Source organism: Scleropages formosus, chromosome 14 (assembly GCF_900964775.1).
Source record: "Scleropages formosus chromosome 14, fSclFor1.1, whole genome shotgun sequence".
Lineage (NCBI taxonomy): Eukaryota > Metazoa > Chordata > Actinopteri > Osteoglossiformes > Osteoglossidae > Scleropages > Scleropages formosus.
In genome coordinates this window covers 13,121,988-13,142,509 of record NC_041819.1, presented here as the reverse complement: position 1 = coordinate 13,142,509, position 20,522 = coordinate 13,121,988, and the positions used below count along the sequence as shown (strand labels likewise).

General features: G+C 40.7%; 1 protein-coding gene across 7 annotated transcripts in view; it reads right to left on the bottom strand.

Annotated features, from left to right (window-relative positions):
• Positions 1–20,522, bottom strand: part of LOC108920069 (syntaxin-binding protein 5-like) — a 105,853-nt gene that overhangs the window by 51,013 nt on the left and 34,318 nt on the right. For all 7 annotated transcript variants that reach the window (XM_018728545.2, XM_018728547.2, XM_018728550.2 and 4 more), the window contains exon 3: positions 6,782–6,863. In XM_018728545.2, coding sequence (XP_018584061.1) covers positions 6,782–6,863 — 82 coding nt within the window. The remainder of the gene's footprint in view (positions 1–6,781; positions 6,864–20,522) is intronic.

Genomic DNA, 20,522 nt, shown 5'->3' with positions numbered 1-20,522 from the left:
TTAGCAATGCTCAGAAGTATGGTATTGCATTAGAGAATGTTCTTGCATTACATAATACAGTCTGCAGAAGTATGTATACAGTTTAATATCCACAGGGGGCTGCAGATAGTGTACTGGTTACAGCCACTCCCTTGTACAGTTCTTGAAAGACCCAGATTTCAATTGCCATCCGTACCTTGGGAACAAAAAAAACAGGCCTGTTTATTTGAACGCTTAGACAAGAGGTTTTCACTGTGTGGCTGACCATTTTATGTAATGCAGCCCACAAGAACATTTGTAAAGTCATTAATGCATGTGAAAAATACTATAATCTGAATCACATGATATACATATAAGGGGGCGTGGTGGCACAGTGGGTTGGACCCGGTCCTGCTCTCCAGTGGGTCTGGGGTTCGAGTCCCGGTTGGGGTGCCTTGGGACGGACTGGTGTCCTGTCCTGGGTGTGTCCCCTCCCCCTCCGGCCTTACGCCCTGTGTTTCCGGGTAGGCTCCGGTTCCCCGCAACCTCGTATGGGACAAGTGGTTCAGAAAGTGTGTGTGTGTATGTATATATATAACATTCAGTATGTCACTTACTGTGATTTTATATGTTCCTTCCTTGGACCAGTTCACAAAAATGGTTGTGGCCCTTGGTCAAATAAACATGTGACACCCCTGACTTAGTTATAGAAGTTATATGCTGGGGAGTTAGCTCCCAAAGCCAACTGAATGCAAGTAACTGTATGAGCCAAGAGTAATCTTTAGGTAGGTCTTTTGATAGCTCTGATGTGGCAAGGGGAACAGTCTGAAAAAGAATTGTATTGTCCAAACATGGACAGACTACATCAGCGAAGGAGACGAGAGTCAAAGCTCACCAACAGGAATACAAGGACACTTAACAAAATGCCACAGAAGTACAGCACCAAAAATTGCAACATAATTGAATCAGCACCTCTGCAACTCAGTCTCAACAAAATTGTACAGTGATCCTTGAAAGTGTGAATCCCTTGTGTCCCTCAGTTTTACCAGGAGATGGTTATTTAATGAGGAACAGTCTTTCTCATCTGAGAAAACAGGTGTGTGATGATCAATTCCACATGTTGCTTTAGAGGAGATCGTGTGTGTAGTAGAAACACAAAAGTAGAGCAGCTGTGAAAATAAGTGAAGCCCAAGTTGCATTGGATAAACCAACCATTTTTTTTACAAGAATAATGATCATCCCTTTAGTTTTCACATACTTTCAAGCAGTTCAATGTTGTGAACTTCAGAAAGCTGAAATGTACAGCTGGGCTTCCATGCTGAAACTCCTTGTATCCAAGACGAACACATAGAGAAGCAAAACCTGGTGTAAGAAGCACAAAACTGGGACCCCTGAGCAACGAAAAAAAGCGATGTGGTCTGGTGCTTCATCTTCCACCCCACATCATACAAGAAAACCGAAGGATCCCTTAAACCTGCAATGTCTGTTGCCAGCTGTTAAACATAGAACGGGATCTGTAATGATATGGAGAGCCATCTTGTCTGAATTATTTGGTCCAATGATTGCTCTGCATACTTGTACAACAGCCATGGAATCTGAAACCTTTTTACAGAACCAGGTGCACCCTGTGCTGCAAACACTCTTCTATTATGATATTGCCATATTCTATGGTGATAATGCCTCAATACACACTGCTAAACAAATTCAAGAATGATTTCATGAACACCAAGATGATATGAACTGCATTTCACCAAGTTCTGAAAAGTTCTGGAGGACAGAGGGGGAAGTAGATTTCTATTTCTTTCATCCAAGGAGGCTTTTCTTCAAGAATGGCCCAGTATCCCATTACACATAGTTCAGGTAATTACCTTAAGGTAATCTGCAGTCTGTAACTCCATCATGATTACAGGAATGTGTAACAAAGGTTCAAGAAAGCCAGTCGGAAGTAAATCAGTAATCGCACTCATACTGTATGTAGCTCAGAAGTCATCGAAAAAGACATGCAGTGCTTTCAGTCTCCCAGTAGCCCAAAGGGGAATATGAGAAGTTGACACTTTCTCTCTGCACACAGAGGACACACAGCTGAGCTGTCCAGCTAGTTTAAGAGCCCAGCTGGCCAACGTCCTGTGATTTGCATTACAAAGCCTTGTACAATATTACATTATTCAAGCACATGTTTGCATACTCCAGAAATAATCTCTTTAAAATATGTTCCCAATGCCAGCGGCTGGACACTTTGGACATGTATTATTAAGTAAATGCAATCACACAGTCAAGCATAGCTTTTGAAGGTGATGCTTTTTTTTTTTTTTTTTTTTTTTTTTTAACCCTGAGAGAATGAACATTTTACCAAACAGCACAGTGTTAACAAAAAAGTTAAATAATAAAACACATGGACACTTGGGGGGTTCATCAGTGTTTTAATAGAGATATTAAATATTTTAACAGAGATCAAATTCATAAAACAGCAGTTTGTAAAATATATTTGACATATTTAACATTTTCATGCGGTGTTTCAGAGCACCAGCTGATGCTACTGCGGCATGCTTTGGACCAGTATTTTGGTTTCACAAATAAATTTAAATTTTATCTCCCCGTGTGCCTTTATTCATTGTACCAGTAGCAGTTCTTTTTATACTGTAGACATGCGGGGAGTAAAGTTCTTTTCACACCTCCCACTACTAACAGCTCCCAGTCCAGCATTTAAAATACCGAAGTACTGCAGGTTTATATCTGTGAGTGTGATGCTGACTCAGCACTCAGGCAAAGGGGGATTCTTCTCCTAAAGATGTGTGTGGCCGCAGGTTGTTTGGGCCTGCATTCCTGCAGCTACGAGAGACGGATTAGTTCTTCACGCACACACATCTTTCACAAGAGCCAAACTGAATAAGTAGTACTTTAGATGACATGCTGTACATCACTGTGGCATCTGCTGACCCCAGCAGAATGTGAACCACTGAGGCTCCACACCCACAGAATACACAGTGGACATACTTTACTGGTCCTGACCAAGAACCGATTCTCTCACAAATAAAGAAATAACTAAAACATCAGACTAATTAAGTGACCATACATTTATTCCATCTCTTGCTGAGTTAAGGCATGGATTCTTAACCTGTGAGGTGGGCCTCCCCAGGGCAGGTGCAAAGGGAGTACAGGGAAAGATCCCCCAAGGAAATTTGTGGTGATTGGTTCATTCATTTGGGGAAATACAAGTGCACACATTGTGTTTATTTTCAGGTGAGGTGTGAATGCAAATATGCAAAGAATCCTTGGGTTAAGGCTTTGATTATTTTTCTAGCATACTGTTATGCTAAACACCAACAAAACCTATACTTATATTATTCCTAACCCATCTTCTCCCCTTCCCAGCCGGACAGGCTCAGTGGAATATGACCTATTCCCAATGGCCTGACGAGACCACTCACATCCATGCCACACATTCCCATTGAAGTCACACTCATATGGCTGTAATTACACACATGCTAATTAGCGCTAGGTACCTTTCTTTAATTAGCCCTTTCCTTTCTGTACCAATTATAAGACTAACATTCATACTCATGTCATGAGGGCCCCATGTTGGCTGCCGGTGGCACTGCAGGGGTATGCGAGTGCGTCACTGTGCAACAGCACCTTCCCTGGGAATGCGACAGCGATGGACATGCTGGGGCTTGAGATAAAGGAGCTGGAAAGGGCAGCTAGAGAGTCCCCGATGGCTCTGCGAGAACAAAATTTTCTTTTGTTCCGAAGACCGTTCATTTTCTGCACGTGAACTTCTAATCCTATACAATGACATCCAACAAAATTGTTGGTAATTATTACCCTGGAAACCCAAAGAAGTACAGAATGACAAATACGCCACGTGTAGCAGCTAATTCCATAGCCGCAATATCCAGGTGCTGCAGCTCTCCAGCTTTTTGAAAAAAGTCTGCATTCAAAAAAAAAAAAAAAAAAAACAAAAAACCCCCAATTAACAATTCTCAGGTTCCACAACAAATATGAGCCATTCTAGTTAAAAGTGAAAAAGTTCAGTTACACACAAAAACATGATTTTCAGCTGTGCTGAGTATTTTACCACCTTTTCTCCAGAATGTCAGTGTTTTTAAGAGGTATGTCTGCCTCGAGGCCTTTCCACAGCAGCTCATTTTTTGTATTATGTTGTTAATGAGTCTGGCTGTACTGAGCTTCAGCCACAATGGACACACACTCTGTTGGTTGCTTCATTCACTACTTTTAAAATGGCCTCTTTGAGCCAGATCTCTTTGGACCTATATGAGCAGCGAGCAGCTCAAAGCACAGCACTCTAAATTATTTTTTAACATGTAACACTGGTTACAACTGAATTTTACACAAGAGACTGCAAGGCAACTTGGAGCAAAGTGTGTATGATACTGTAAGTGCTCCCTTTGCTCCAACACGTCATTGAGGATGTGCACTTTCCATGAGGCTGTTCAGTGTCCTCTGTGGCAACCATCCTCGTCATCCCTAAAATGCTTCCAGAGAAGAGCTGTTGTCTCGGCACGACAGCACTCCAAGAAAGACAGAACCCTTAATATCATACATCTTTGGAAACTACTTTACATGCTTTAGAATTTGGTGTATTTTCCAAAGTAAACCATCAATGATCAACCTGTTTTTTTTTTTTGAGGATGCATCAAGTGTGGTGGGGAAAAATTAAAGGGGATTCAAGCACCATAGTAGGATCATTCTAGCATGATCATGCTCATATCATAGCACATATCATTAACTGCTTTATTGACATGTGTAGTATGATTAACACGGGCTTCTAGTGTAACCAGCATACTGTAAAGAAGATACCAGACTGCTCAGGCCTGGAGAATGGAAGGCTTCATAGCATGTAATGTTAATGAATTAGTGATGTGGCACTTAATCACATACGTAACAAACACTGATATCTCTGTATCTTTAGTGAAATGTATATGTTTAACTATAGGGGGTCAGCATGACTAATGTATAGGAAATAAATAGATGAGGAATGCAATGGTCTAGAGGAGAAATAGCCAGGAGGAAAAAAAAAACTAATTATAACCATAGGGTCACTGATATGTAATAGGTTGTAACATCCAGGTGATCCTTTGCAAAATGAATAGTGCAAAATGATTTAGCATAATGGTTCTAGAAGTTCACCCATAACTGGTGATCTGTGTTTCCTGATCTCCATCCTTCTTAGAGATAACTTTACTGTAATTTTAATGTTAAAGCCAAGTACATTACGCACCGTACCGTGAGGCTCTAAAACGTGGCAAATACAACTCAATCAACATTGTTAGCAGCCATACAATAGAGTGACTGGGAGAATTTAACAAAGCAGTTTAGAAGCTAAGGACCTGTAAGATTAAGGTTGCTGGTTCATGTCCCATGCCCTGATACACCTGTGGTACCTATGAACACGACACTTAACTAAAATGCTCTTTTAATATACGCAATTGTTTAATTTGGTCAAGTAAATTAAGTGTCAGCTCAGTACTGAATTGATAACAATAATTTAACAGTAAAGCATAAGCCCATTCTATATCCAACTTTAATTCTGTGCATTACTAAATGTCCTTCAAAAGTTAACATCAGCAACCGTCTTGAAACTGTTTTCACAGGCTTCAGACTTCAACAAATTGTTTTTAGACCTAAAGGAATTCAATCAAAATTCTGAAAGCATTCAGCTGTGCTTTCCCCTCCTAAAACCTAGACAAATAATGATTAGAAAGTGTGATCGCTATTTCCACACATGCTTTCCCTGTGGATGATTACAGTCAGTTTATATGGTGAGGTTGTTTTGAGCTCATTTCCAGTGGAGGCAGAGGGCTTTACCAGGGTCAGGGGAGAGTGAACCCAGAGGTCTATTTCAGGGAACTGATTCATTCTGCCTTGATTCATTCCTGCACAATTGATGCTCTGCATAACAATCTAGCCCACTCCATGTGGATACTCTCTAAAAGAGATATCAGCTGCATATTCTTTGAATGTCTCTCTGTTAATCCATTATTTTGTTGTTTTCTATCAGCCAAAACAAAATAATTAACTCAGTTCCTTTAAGAAATTAATAAAATCCCACAGCATTTTTTTTTAGAATCAAATCAATTCCCATAATCCATAACATGCACAGCATCAAAATAACATTATTTTTTAGCTCTAAATGAACAGGCCAGTGTTGTATGGTAACAAGAAAAACACAGTAAGGCCATGTGCTCCTTTGGGAACCTGTATGTTCAGACTGACAGTGACACTAGAGAAGTCTGACAGACAAGAAGACAGAGACAGGAGGACATTCCTTGGTTACCTGGAATAGGTGAGAGGGCAGCTCTACAAATAGCAGCACAACCAATTAGAGAAACCTTGCGGCCAACTCCAGCTCAACTCCAGCAGAAGGCAAGGCAGGCAGTGTGCTGTCACCTGCTCGCACCATAGGCACATGGCAGTGCATTTTGAATCTGAGAATAAGTCCCTGCACTTGTCTCCCAGGTGGATCGCAGTTGTGACAGCCCAGCGCAAATAAAAACTCACCTCAAATGTCCTGAAAATGTATCCAGATATATTTTTATGAAATGTGGAATGTGCAATTTCTTGTATTTTTGAAGTTTCATAAATTGGCCAAATGAAGTTAGTCTTTTATGTAATATGGATTGAAATGTAACATGCTGCTGACGTTTTGCGATGTTTGCTACCTGCTTTTTACACAGCGAAAGCATCCCCATGTACAAATCTGCCTTTTTTTTCCCCCTCTTTTTATGTGTAACTGCACAACAGCAGAGTCTACAAAATGTGACAAAGAGTCATTAATAGCTGACAAAGTTATGGTCCATCCTACCTCGTTGATAAGGAATTGTAGCTGAAGGACAGCAGCTCCACTCTCGTGTTGGCAGTAGCAGTCCACTCCTGGTCGTCCCAGTCTAATGATATCGAGTCAAGGAAAAAACCATGGGGACCAACAGCAACAGTCACAGAAAAAAAGATAGTATCACTTCGGGCCTGACATGAAACCAGCACAGCAAAGACAAAAACTGTATTATCTTTAGTGTTCATTTCGTTGGAGGTTCCTAAAAAATCTTAACCAGCCAAAGCAATAAGTTTTGTACCATTTCCTAAAAGTAGTTGAATGAATTCCCTAAATTTTAATCACAGTTTTTAATTGGATTTTAAAATTTTCCATATTCGAAGCAAAAGGCCAATTTTAAGTTAAGTCTATCCTTTCATTGCAACTACTTAACTGTATCGTAGTAAGCAGCTGAATGGCTCATGTAAATGGAAACTTTTTCGACTGGAATGCAGAAGGGACCCAGAGGCCATGCGGATCAAAGCAGAGCAGCTGAGGGATTCAATTGTGGATTTGGAGCACCTCGATTCCTTAAAGCACGTTTGGTTTTCGATGCATTACAGCATGAAAGCGCTCGTCATACCACTGAACTCTGGTGAACATTTTACTCTTGGCAGGTGTCACACTTTCAGAGACATGAAAACCACAGTAAGGAAAAGTCAGAACATGTCAGCGTGTCGTTCAGTCAAGAGCACTTTAGTCCCATCAATTAGAAACAAAAATTTGGGTCACAATTTTTGAAAGCTTTCTGAACATGAGAACCTTTAAATATGTAAAACAGAAGTATGAAAACGATTTGCTCATTTAAAGCAGCCATCTATCACTTGAAGTATCATATTATAAGATACAAAAATAATAAACTTCTATCTAATGAGCTTTTATTTTCTCTCACCTTCTCCACCCACAGTAAAAGGCTCTTCTATGAACAGGCAAGCTGTAATTTCAAAGCAATTTCTTGAAAGCCAACCAGTACACTGAGCCTTTCTGACATGTACAGACCCTCATAAAGGATGTTCTCTTTCCTGTCAAATAAGCAAGAGGTGACTGCAGGAATAAAGCAAGGCAAACCCTTCAAAGCAAGCTATGTTATATCATCGAAAAAGCAGGTCGACCTCAGAGCCTGTGGTCACACAGTCCATGCGTGATGACATGCTCCGAAATCAGGCTCTTACTGGAATTTTCCTATTCCCTGCAGACACATATACTTTTTTTTCCCCCCCATAAAGAGATGATACATCTGCAATACCATCCAACTTCTTTGATTTCTTTTTCCAACTTAAGTTAGATAGGATAGATACTTTAGTAACCCCTGCTGGGAAATTCACAGGCACAGCAGTTTAACACTTGACCCATACCAGCAACCCCCCCCCCCACCCCCCACACACCACACACACATGCGCTGTCTGAAACCGCTTGTCCTGAGCAGGGTTGATCCATACCAAAAAAGCCTAACCCGGCAACACAGGGCACAAAGCTGGAGGGGGAGGTGACACACCCAGGAGGGGACGCCAGTTCATTGCAAGGCACCCCAAGCAAGACTCAAACCCCAGACCCACCACAGAATGGGACCTGGCCAAACTTGCTGTGCCACCGGACCCCCCTACCAGCAACCAAAAAAAATAAACAAACAAGCACAAGGACTAAGGTCAAAAAGCACTCCCCTACTTCTCAAGCTAACAAGCCCTTGAGAGGCATTATGGATGCAATTGCTGCTGCTAAGAAGGACTGCCAAAGGCACTTCTTTGTAAACAGTAGATTTCTTATAAGGCTAAAGGAGCTCATGGCGATCACTTCGTGGAGGGGCTGTGAACCATGGCTCATAACAGATTCTAGCTTTGTCCTTCTCCTGGCCTCTGGCACTACCTCCATTGAGTTGGGAATCAGACCTTTGACAGAACCCAAGAGACATTGCTAACCTGAGACACGAGATCAGTTAAACTCAACATTCACATATGCAGTCAAGCAGCTAGGGTATAACACAAGCTGTTTTTATCTGCGATTAAAATTGTTTACATAACCAGTATGTATTGCTAGAATGGATACTAACAGACAGAGTTAGTGAAATTTTCAGGCACAGGGATTGCAGTTTCCAAGGCCAGAAACTGATTATACATTTCCCAAAAACAAACCAACTAACACTTGAAACAAACTGACTAAAACATAAGTTATGCAATGAGCAGTGCCTTGGTTTCAGTGTGCTAAAAACTGACTATGGAGGTATTCGAAAACACATACACTTGCAAAAACAGCAGCGAGTCCCATCGACCAAAACCATCGATTTTCATCTAAACCTGGCCTGTGCACATTCCTCACTCTATAAATATGTGTTAAATCAAAGTGCTTTAGTAGGAAAGATACATATCACCAGACAGCACCTACATCATCCTCCTTAGCTCAGTTCCAGGCAATGTTTCTGCACAAAAAAAAGCCTGAAGGAAAAGCATGACTGTAAACATTAAAATTATAGCTTATTTTAATATGAAATAAAAACATATAGAGCGGCTTTGTCAACTTTAATTTACGTGTGATTTCCGTCCCCACTTTCCAGTTTTGGTATTTCGTCCAAGTACTGCAGCTGGAGGAATGTTTAATCATTTGTGAGGAGGTTAAATTAGCACTCCTCCAAGGGCAAAGTGCCAGGCTCCATTCACTTTCATCATCACACCAGGGTGTGAAGGTCCATGTTGGGCAGCCAAATAGGATTTTCAAAGACTTTAGTTTGGAATAATTTTTAAACCGGTCACTTACATTGTGCTATGTGTTTAGAAACGAGATAAAGGCACAAGTGCTGCCCTGATCCAGGTGGGATCTGAACAAGAAGTCCTCGACTGGCGGAGACCTGTCTCTGGACTGCAGACGAGGAGGTTGGGACAGCAGCCGGGAGATTGGAGATGATCCAGTCACATTTCAGATGAGAGCGAAGCAGGGCCACATGTTTAATTGCCTGTGATGCCTAATTGCCTGTTGATTGTCCTTGGTTTAATTACCTTACTAAATAGGAACCTGGTCGACTTTCCTAATTCTCCCCAGAGGAAACAATCTGAAATGTACTTATTTAAATGATGAATAGCTTACCACATACCTCTGCTCTTTTCTTTGTAAGACATTTCTGCAGTATTTGAGGTCTTCTGCAAGGCTTTGAATACTCTGCTGGAGATGAATGTCGCATACTGATTTTTGTGATGTTCAGTAGGTTGTGATACTGCATGCAGAGATCTATGGAAAAGCAAGAATCAGGTAGCAGGCGATAGGAAAAATATGGGGACGCCTAAAGCAATCTGTCTAGATAAAAGTACTTTGAATTAGCTTCCGCAAGTCATCTAAGCTTTTTCTATCCAATGTAATCTGAAGTGACCCTAAGAAGAGTATATCTAACTGGCTGGGGTGTTTAGAGATTGTATTGCCTGTACCTCATCTCATATTATCTGTTTTATTAATAATCCAGAAGAAACAGAAAAATCCCAGAAATGGTGCTCTATACTATCACTGAGAAATACATGCATGTATACATGTGAATCAGTATACAAAGGCAACACAGAGGTGCGGCAGGTAGCACAGTTGCCCTACAGCACTTGGGAGGTATGACTGGATGTGTGTTTGATCCTCATCCAGTCTGTGCACTCTGGTGTTTCTGTAGTGTTTCTTTTTTTTCTGTGTGCTCTGGTTTTCTGCCAAAGCCATGTGTTTTAGGTGTGTTGTTAACTCTAAATTGTCTGTACTGCTCTGGTGTAAGGTGGCACAGCAGGTAGTGTGGCTGCCTCACAGTGTCTGAGCTTTATGACCACAGGTTTGAATCCAGTTCCAGTCTGTGTGGAATCCGCAGGCCGTGCCTGTGCTTATAAGGGTTTCCTCGGAGTGCTCTGGTTTTCTCCCACAGTACAAAGAGATGCAGTTTAACCAAATTGGATGCTGTTAAATTGCCTATAGTGTCTGGTTACCCTGCGATGAACTGATGTCCTTTGCAGAGTGTACCCTCCTGGCCTTGCACCCAGTGACTCTGGCATAGACTCCAGACCGCCATGACCCTAACAAGTAGCTTTTGAAAGTGTTTTACTGCATGGAAAACATTGCTTCATTGTGTGGATGAATGGACAAATGTACATACATTAGCATACCTATAATTGTAAGTTGCCTTAGGCAAAGGCGTCAGCTAAATATGCATAATAACATAAGAAAAAGTTTATTTTAACTCAGTAGTTTTTATGTTTTACCCTTTTTTAAGTCATGGGCAATTACTGATTTCTTACACGTTTCACCTGGAGTCCAGCACCCATGCTAGCTTGGCCGGGGTAAACACATACTCCCACATCTGCTGAGGTGCTAGGTTGACCACAGGTGTCTGTTGTCACAGGGTTTAGGAAATCCTAATCACCACCTTCCCTTTTGGTAAACACTTTGCCTTTGTCAAAAAACAGCAACAAACCATATACATCTTAAAGAAGGATGTTAACAGCAAAATTAAAAAAAAAAAAAAATCCCTACGTTGGAAGCAAAATCACATACATCTCAACATTAATTAGTGTGCCTTTGTTACAGTAAGCTTGCTGGCGGGAACATGAAGGAAAGTTTTAGGAAATTTTCTTCTGAACAAATTTCATTTTTTGTTGCCTAACCCTTTTTTTAAGTAACAGAGCCTTGAGGAGCAACAGCAAGCCCAGTCAACCATAGTGATATGCTTTCTTCCCTCACCGCAGCGATTACACGACACAAACCTCTCCTCCTCCTCTATGTGCTGTTCATTGATGCGGTAAGAATAAGAGATGACTTGTGAAACTGGCATGCAGTAATGTTCATCTCCATAGACCATGCAAGGTCAGTGCTCTCTGGCAGGAAATACACGGTGGTATACCATGGCAGACCTTCCAGGAGTCTTGGCGGGGACATAGCTAAATGGAAAGAAAAGGTGAAAAGAAAGACATTTCCAGCCATGTTATCAACATTTGTATGAGCCAGTATGACAAAAAAATTACCATTAATAATAATAATAATAATAATAATAATAATAATAATAATAATAACAGACATTTTATTTTTAAATTGTTTTATTAGTTTTTTATTTCCAATAATAAAAAATAAGTGAAGTTATATTTAAGTCATCAATATAACTGCCTCAGATAAGATGTTTTATACCTTTAGCTAACTAGGTAACGTGAATTACAGTGGAATGGAGCATAATAAGCCCCTGGAGGAATAAAAAAATCAAACTAAATAAATACATCACAACTGATATTTTAAGATAATGACATAACTTCTTGAAGCAACATGCTGTAATGGCTAGTTCTGTACTGCACAGTTACATTCAGATATCTGTCCACAGTAGCTCAGTGTTGCATTTCTAGCTGGTTCCTACACTTCCATGACAACGATTCACAGTGACAGTAGCACTGTCAGTTTATTTGTGTGATTTTAAAGCTAAATATTTCATTTAACTGGTGGCCCATGGCCCCTGAGCTGATTTTCAGCGAGGGAGGTCCGAGTGACACTGAGGCACAGTGCTGGGTGGGGATGGGGGTGCAGTAAGGCAGAGCAGCCCAAGGAGGAGAAAGTGAGTAGAAATTCAAGGGTAAGAACAGAAAGTCAGTTAAATACTTTGCGCTGCTCAGGGTTGCAACAGACAAGACGGAGAGAAAAACGAATTCTTGTGAAAAAGGTGGAGCAGAAGAGTAACTGCAGAAGAGCAAGGACTGCCTCCGAGCTGAAATAAAGAGCGACGGAGAGGGGGTATAGAAAAGGCAGGAAAAGGATGGAAGGAGAAAAGGAGATGGGAAGAAATAAAGGCAGAGATCAAAGCAGAAACAGGAATGGAAAATGTAGAACGTACACAATGAGAGTGAGTGAGTTAAAGAAGGACGACAAGCAGAGAAACACTGAGTGTTGTACATGGAGAAGACAGGCCGGGGATTTGGGAGCTTCTCTAAGAGCACGGAATGGATGTCGAATGATGTCTGTGGCAGACAGATTATCCTGATTTGCAGAGAAATGTGTCAGGTAAAGCATAGAGTCTGCCCCCAGTTTAAAAAGATCTGCTGCTTACCGAGACATCACCAGCTGTGCTAAATGAGCTACATCCTATGGCCCAGGAGGAATGACTGTTCATTCAGATATCACCGTTTTAAAAGCTTCTCGGATCTCTGCTGGAAGATCACCTCAAGGGTTTGCTTGTGCACACTGAGCTGACATCCAGTCAAAATGGTTTATTGCCTCCCAAACAAGAGATTTAATCCTTACTTCATGCATTGCCCATCCTTGAAGCATCATTCTTGAACTACGTCAACTCTAGCCTTTCTCAGCTGTGGAAGTTTGCCAGGTTTCTTCTCATCGAAGGCTGAGAAGAAGCTACTCTTTCACATCCAAAGCAAAAGTTTTGTCTACATGTTACACTTGAGAAGCTGCATTTAGAAAATGCATTTTCTTCTATATTTAACTTTATGGTGAGGTGCCAGTCACTCCAAAGCAATAAAATGAGTTTCAGAATCCTCAGGAAACATTACTATGCAAAGAGCATAGACAGCAAATTCAAAACTCTGCAGGATGCACATTAATCTTCATGAAACATCTCAAAAATGCAGTCATTGCTTTCTTTTTCCAGTGATGTTAGCCAACGCTGTTCTTGTTTTTCAATTTCATATGGTATGGGGTGGAAAATATCCAAAGATAAACTGCTTCTCTAAATGGAATTCACTTGGGTTGCATAAATACTATCAGGGCAACTCTTTTAATATTACCAACACTTCCAACCCTTCAACCTCTACCCTTATACATTTGCTAAAATGGCTGATGTGAAAATCTAGAATTGTTTACCTTACTATACTTGCTAACCAGGTATTGCATTTCATGTCACAATTACCATTTTTCTTTCTCAATAGAGTATTGCAGGTTCCGCAACAGCAAGGAAAGTGTCTTACGGCACACAAAGGTCTTAGCTATGAACAGTCTTTGATTTGCTTTGTGGCTTTGGATGTTCTGTACACTAGTGGGTAAGACATTCTGTGATTCTTCAGATGCTGTCTCACCAGTCGTTTGGTCACACTTGCTCTTGGCTTAACCTTATATTCCACTAGTCTGCCAGGCTAAGTATGCACAGTTTCAAGAAAAAATTGACAGCCAGTGTTTATGATCATCAACAGTGTTTATGATTATAAACACTGTTCCTCTGTTTCTATCCTGAGTACCCACTCCGTGTGTTTCTGTGAACAACTCCTCCTTTCCGAAGTTGCCATATCTCCATGTCTCCCAGTTCATCAAGTTCAGAGATAGTCATGTCCTCAAGTTCCAGCATCTCTTTAGTTGTCACATCACCTCTGCGCAAGAACTCCAACAAATACCGTTTGCACTTGGCACTTATAAATATCATTTCTATATAGGTTCTACTCAAATTGAGTAAGCAGCAGCAAAAGTAAACATTTATTAAATATTACAAAAAAGAAGTTATACTTAAAAAAATCTTAGAGACTACTTGTAAAAAAATAAACTAATGAGCACACAGACATCTTTCTGAATAAATTAACTCCAACCAAACTATTCATAGGCAAATAATTTATTAGACATAACATCACCACAAGATCATTTTTAACAATTTTTTTTTTATATCCAATGAAGCATAGCTGCATGAAAATTATTTTTGCTCATTTCAATTTTTGTTTTCCTTCATGCCTCTATATTAAATCCACATAATCATAGAGTATGTTGTGTTCTGCTTTGTTGCATTCCTGCAGCACTTGCAGTAACTCATGCTCTCACACCAGGGTATCTTTGCCACGAAACTGATTCTGAAGCCATTTGCGGCTCGATCTGCCTTTGGTGGAATTAATGACCTAATCTGGGCTAGGAAACCTTCCAGCTGATATAACCTGACAGCTGTATGATGATATTTCTAGTCTTATTTAAATGGAGATGAATCCCATCTGCACAGAGGCAATATTACACATAGCAAGTCACAACCGAGAATGAGAACAACAGCAAATGCTCTTTGTAAGTGCAGCCATATTCGAGAGATGCAGCCCATGCCTTTGCTTCATTTAATTCCTGTCAGGTCAGGCACTTCCGTAGAAGTTAGGTTGTGTTCTGACCAATGAGATTCAAATCACAATTCTAAAACATCTATCTGTGCATCAGACTTACCTCAGAGTCACACGAAGGTCAAACTTTTGACGAAAAATGATGAGCATTAATGGATAGACTGCTGTTCATGCCTTTGCGAAATAAATTTATTAGGCATTAATAAATGTGGGCAGCTGGTAGAGTAGTGGTTAGAGCTGCTGCTTTTGGACCCAAAGGTCACAGGTTTAAATCCCACCTCCAGCTGTAGGACACTTGAGCAAGGCACTTACCCTAAATTGCTCCAGTTATATGAATAGGTAAATAATTGTACATAGCTTAACACTGAAAGTCATTTTGGAGAAAAGGGTCAACTAAATAGATTTAAATGGTTTGCTAACCATGTCAAAATTATGTTATGACAAATCATTTCTCCATGTACATAAATCCTGTGTGCTTATTGTTCCTTTGTAAGTCATAAGTAAATTTTTGGTGAGCACCATGTTCATTGACTACTAGTCAACAGACCATTTGTAAGTTTATCTAGGATTTGTTCATCCATCAGTCCATTATTAATAAGCATTTGTCTAATGGAAAGTCACCGTGGTCTAGAGCCTATCCAGTAAGCACAGGGTTTGAGGCAGGGAACAGCTGGATGCTAGGATGCCAGCCCGTCACAGAGTAGGCATACACACCTTCAATTACACATACGTGCACTAAGGGTCTTATAGTCATGAATGCACCTGAAACTGATGTCTTTGGTCTTTGAGAGAAAATCAGAGCAACCAAAGGAAATGCATATGTACATGAGGTGAGATGTTAAAGGAATGAAAAATTGTTCGTTTATGAAAATCATTCTAAAAATATTCCACAGATGCATTTAAAAAGGCCAGTATATTATAGCTTTCTGTAGCCCAGAGAAACTGTCACATTATGGCATCTCTGCTAAGCAAACAAAATGTGGGTAATTCCAGAAAAGCTTTTGCTTTGATGCCGTGAACTAAAGCACTCTTCTTAACACAGTGGATGATGCAACCTTCATGTAATCATATAAGCTTAAGTATCAACTAAAATCCTCTTATTATTTCTATTACTGAAACACACCATCTTTGTCTAACAATGACAACCTCATCATGAATATTTGTATCGCAATTTTTTTTCTTTTTTTTTGAATTAAAGGAAAAAACTCCTCTGTCTCAGTGAAGTACAGTTGAAGCACATGCATAAATAATTCACAAGGAGTTAAATATAACACAAACCAGTGCAGCACATATCTTTTATCTACACTTCAGCCAACACGTTCAAGGCGAACAAAATCATCAGATTTTGAATTGACTACATATAAGGGTAAATACGCTGTAGCTTTTTTAGTTGCAAACCAGGGTATTTAGATTACGAGGATATTTACAGAGAATGTTGGAAAGGAAAATGCTTGTGTGTCCATTTCTCTGGTTTTAACTTTGTTAACGATGCCATGCATGCATTCTTGAGAACACTATGTCACAGTATGTACATGATATGTTTCTCACAGCTTAAACTTTGACAGCTGTTCTCTAAAAGGTTATATAAGAAACACGGTATTCACAGCTCCTTATATCCCATTCTGATTTCTATCCTCATATCTAGTTCTGACGTGCGGATTAAGTAAGACTGACTGAGCTATCACTGTCAATCATGTTCTATACAGCTATCTTTTGCACTTTAGCGGGCGGGGGGCATATCAGAGGAAAAAATATGCACGTTAACATGAGGTGATATGAATTGTTAATGATGAGTCAATAACCTCTGCAACTGGCGAGATAAAAGTATATTCTAGATGGTGACAGGATGAGAAAGTGCTTTGAGGATATGGCTCATGACAGACAAAACAAGAAGTTATTAAGAACAATAAGAGAAGATAGAGATGTCATTGCTGCAAATGAGGAAATCTGTACATTTTTTTTGTTTATTTCATCTGGCACCATAGCTCACTTTGCAGGGCTTTTACCTGGTCTTGGGTTAGATTTGACTGTCAGCCTGCCATGGAAATGCAGCCCTCCACTTCTGCATTTTTGATAAAATGTTTTACTCTCTACTTTCACATTCAGAGTCTTGCATAAATGGATAACAACTGCAGCAAAGGGCAAGATCTGCATAAACCAGCGGTGGGTAACTGGTTGTAATTTGCCTTTTTTTGGCTCCTTGTCCTATGATGTTAATAATTCATGGAGGACAAGAGAGGGTTTGAGATGCCTGTCTGACTCCTGTGCTGCGTCATCCCAACAAGTCATGGCACACAAAATTTAAAAAGATATGTTTAACCGGGTGATTTATATAGCATCTGTTTGCAGTGTTCTTTTCAACAGAACTGAGACCACGTAATTCTGATAACTGATAAAAGGCTTAAAAACGACAGAACACAGAGGGGGAGAGATTGCATCTGCCTGGAGGAGGAGAGATTGCATGTACATGTCTGACAGATACAGTGCTCTTGAGTTATGCATAAATTACAGTAGTATTGTTAAGTTAGCAGTTAACATTCTCAGTTATTTAGGTTTGTTCACCTGGAAAAAGACAGTATCTACACAAGTTCTAGTCCTGAAGCCAGAAGCCCTTACAGCTTAAATTTTCTGGAATGGAATATCAAAAATCTTACTATTCATTTTTTTATCTTGTTGGTACTTCTTTCGGAACTTGGAACCCTTTATTGCCAGTATATACACACACACACACACACACACTTTGAGAACCGCTCGTCCCATACGGGGTCACGGAGCCTACCCGGCAACACAGGGCGTAAGGGCGGAGGGGACACACCCAGGACGGGACACCAGTCCATCGCAAGGCACCCCAAGCGGGACTTGAACCCCAGACCCACCGGAAAGCAGGACTGTGGTCCAACACACTGCGCCACCGCACCCCCTGCCAGTATATAGCATAGTGGAATTGGTTTTGGTTTGATGCCAAACATGAAAAACAATATAAAAATAGACAAGACAGTGAAGTATAAAACAAAGAGAATATACAAAACAGTCACCATGTGCAAGTGATAAGTAAACAACAACGTGACTGTTAACACGAACAATTCTGAATGATGAATCCGATCAATGATTGTATCCAAAGTGATATAATATGTGATGTATTTTTTCAGCTTTTTTCCACAGAAGCAATTCAGCGGTGGCAATGCGGCACAGCGGGTAGGGCTACCGTCTCACAGCACCGGGGCTGTTTCGGTGTACTTTTGAATTCAGATTTATCTACATGGAGGCTGAATGTTCTCCTTCTGTTTGTGTGGACATTCTCACACAGTCCGAAAACACGCTTCTCTGGTGAATTGATGTTGCTAAATTGCCCATAGTGTGAATGAGTGCATGTGCGTATATGTGTGTCTCTGTCTTGTGATGGACTGGCATCCCATCCAGGGTGTACCCTTCCTGACCTTGCTCCCCGTGATATTCCAATATGCTCCAGATCTCTGCAACCCTGAGATGGAAAAGTATAAAAAATGTCCTCAAGACAGCAGTAGCAGGGAGAGGGGCTTCATTCAACAACTTGAAGGATACTAAAGGAGTCTCTATTTTCTACTGCTATGCTACCTGCTGTCCCACTGAATTAAATTTTCTGCTATAGAGAAAAACAAAGTACCATAATATCATAGGAGAACGGTGATGGGTGTCCTACTGCTGCAATAGCCTTGAGCTAAGCACTCTAAATTAAGTGTTTTGGGGGAAATCAGCAAAATGCAAACCCAGAAAATTCTGGTTATGTAAGTCTTTATTAGAACATGTGTTTTTTGCACACATGGACGGAGGAAAGACGTAATGCAATACACTGAAGACTCGGTAGAATATTACATTCAGCTCTGAGCTCTGATCAAAAGGATCAGTGAGGATGAGAACAACACAGCCTCCCAGTGAACGGTCTTTAAATCTAAACACACCTTAAGGTAAGCTCTTTATCTCAAGGGAAGACCTTTGTGAAAAATAACAGTAGACATTGTTTTTATGAACCAAATCAGGTGCTAAAGTATCAACACACTGCAGCTCCGTAAGACAAATTCTACACAAAAAAGTGCAGAAGACAAAACCATGGTGAAGAGTTAACTCTGCAGAAACTAACAAAGTGAAGATAATGCAAATGTAAATGCATATATATTCCATCTTTATTAAGCATCACTCGGAGCCTGAACCTTTTACATGTGAACAGGTACATTGGCTTCTTGGTAAGAAAACAAATTTGTGAAAGTATAAATTACTTGCTGCTTTATTTGTTCATCGTGACTAAAAAACGGCAGGCACTTTTAATCATTACATTCACACAGTAGCTGCTAGACTGAAATGAGAACAACAAGAAAAAAACTTCAAATAAATAAAAATGTTAGTTTTCAAAGAAAAACAACAAGCAAAAACTGTGGACAATAAATAAATAAAAGCATAAAATGTGTGTTGGTAAATCACTGCAAGAATAATAAATATGCCAGTTCACTGTGACCTTCTGAAACACAACATCCAAGGGAAACACACATGCCCACACTGCACTGTCCTGTATGCCAGTGTTTTCTGCAGTTTAGCGCGTTGCCTGACCCTTGTTTAAAGGTGTGATGAAATGTGAGGCATTTTGTTGCTCTGCAGGTCGAAGTTCAGCAGCCGCATCCCAGCACCCCATTACCTCCCCACAGCTGAGTCTCTCGAGGCCTGCGTTCGTAATCTCCGCCAGCAGACATAGCTCTGTCACAGAATATCTCTTTCTTATTCCCTGTCTCTCCTGCAAATACGCATGTCCCAGATAGCATCAGGAGTGCAGTATGAAGAGAGGCAGAGAGCGAGGGAATGGCTTGCACACATCCAAGCATGACAACAGCCACATTACCTCCCTGTGGAATGGACTTCATTTGGCTGTAGCAGTTTTTTTTTTTTTTTTCTGTATTGTGTCTATGCCATCTGTACTGTTCAGTGTACTGTGAACACTGCTTTTGAGAGTCTTATTTGCAGTAGCTTACATTTTTACATGTTTAACAACTTAAAAACTCCCTGAGTAATCATACAACACAACACAATGTGGCTGCAGCATCCTCCCCCCCCCCCCCCCCTTTCTTCTCTAAGTGTGAATTTTTTTGCTTGTTGTCCACACAAATCAACCAAGTAATCAAGGCTCACAGCAAAGATCCCCCTTTATTTCCTTCCATTACACCCCATTTCAGCATTAGCGTCACATTCTCTGCATTTGTCCTAAGCCATTTTTATTCCCCCGCTGCAGGTTAGTTGTCTGCAGTTGTCTCCTGCTTGGCGGTCCGCAACGCCCTCCAGCGAGTGCCAGGAGCCATCAAGGGCAGAGACCGCAGTCTCCTCCAATGCATGGCACTCGCAGTATGGCACTCCCAGCCAACGGTCACTTTGTGCATTGTGAGCCGCACTGCACTGTGTAGGACAGGTGGCCACACCAACAGGCTACACGCAGACACCCAGCATGCACCGAGGTGGCAAGCTGTAGTCCACATACTGGGCCTGATGGAAACCTTCCCCTCTGCAGAGATGTCTCTCATGGGGGGAATGATAGAATGATGATTACGTCTGGCAGCTTACTCTTTGCTCTGACCAAAAAGCCTGTGATCAGAATGAGTACCATTTCACTCTATCAATACACAAGTCAGATCTGAATGGTGTACTGCATTTCCACAAACAAAAAAGAAAAATACTTACTCAATTTGAAAGAATTTAAA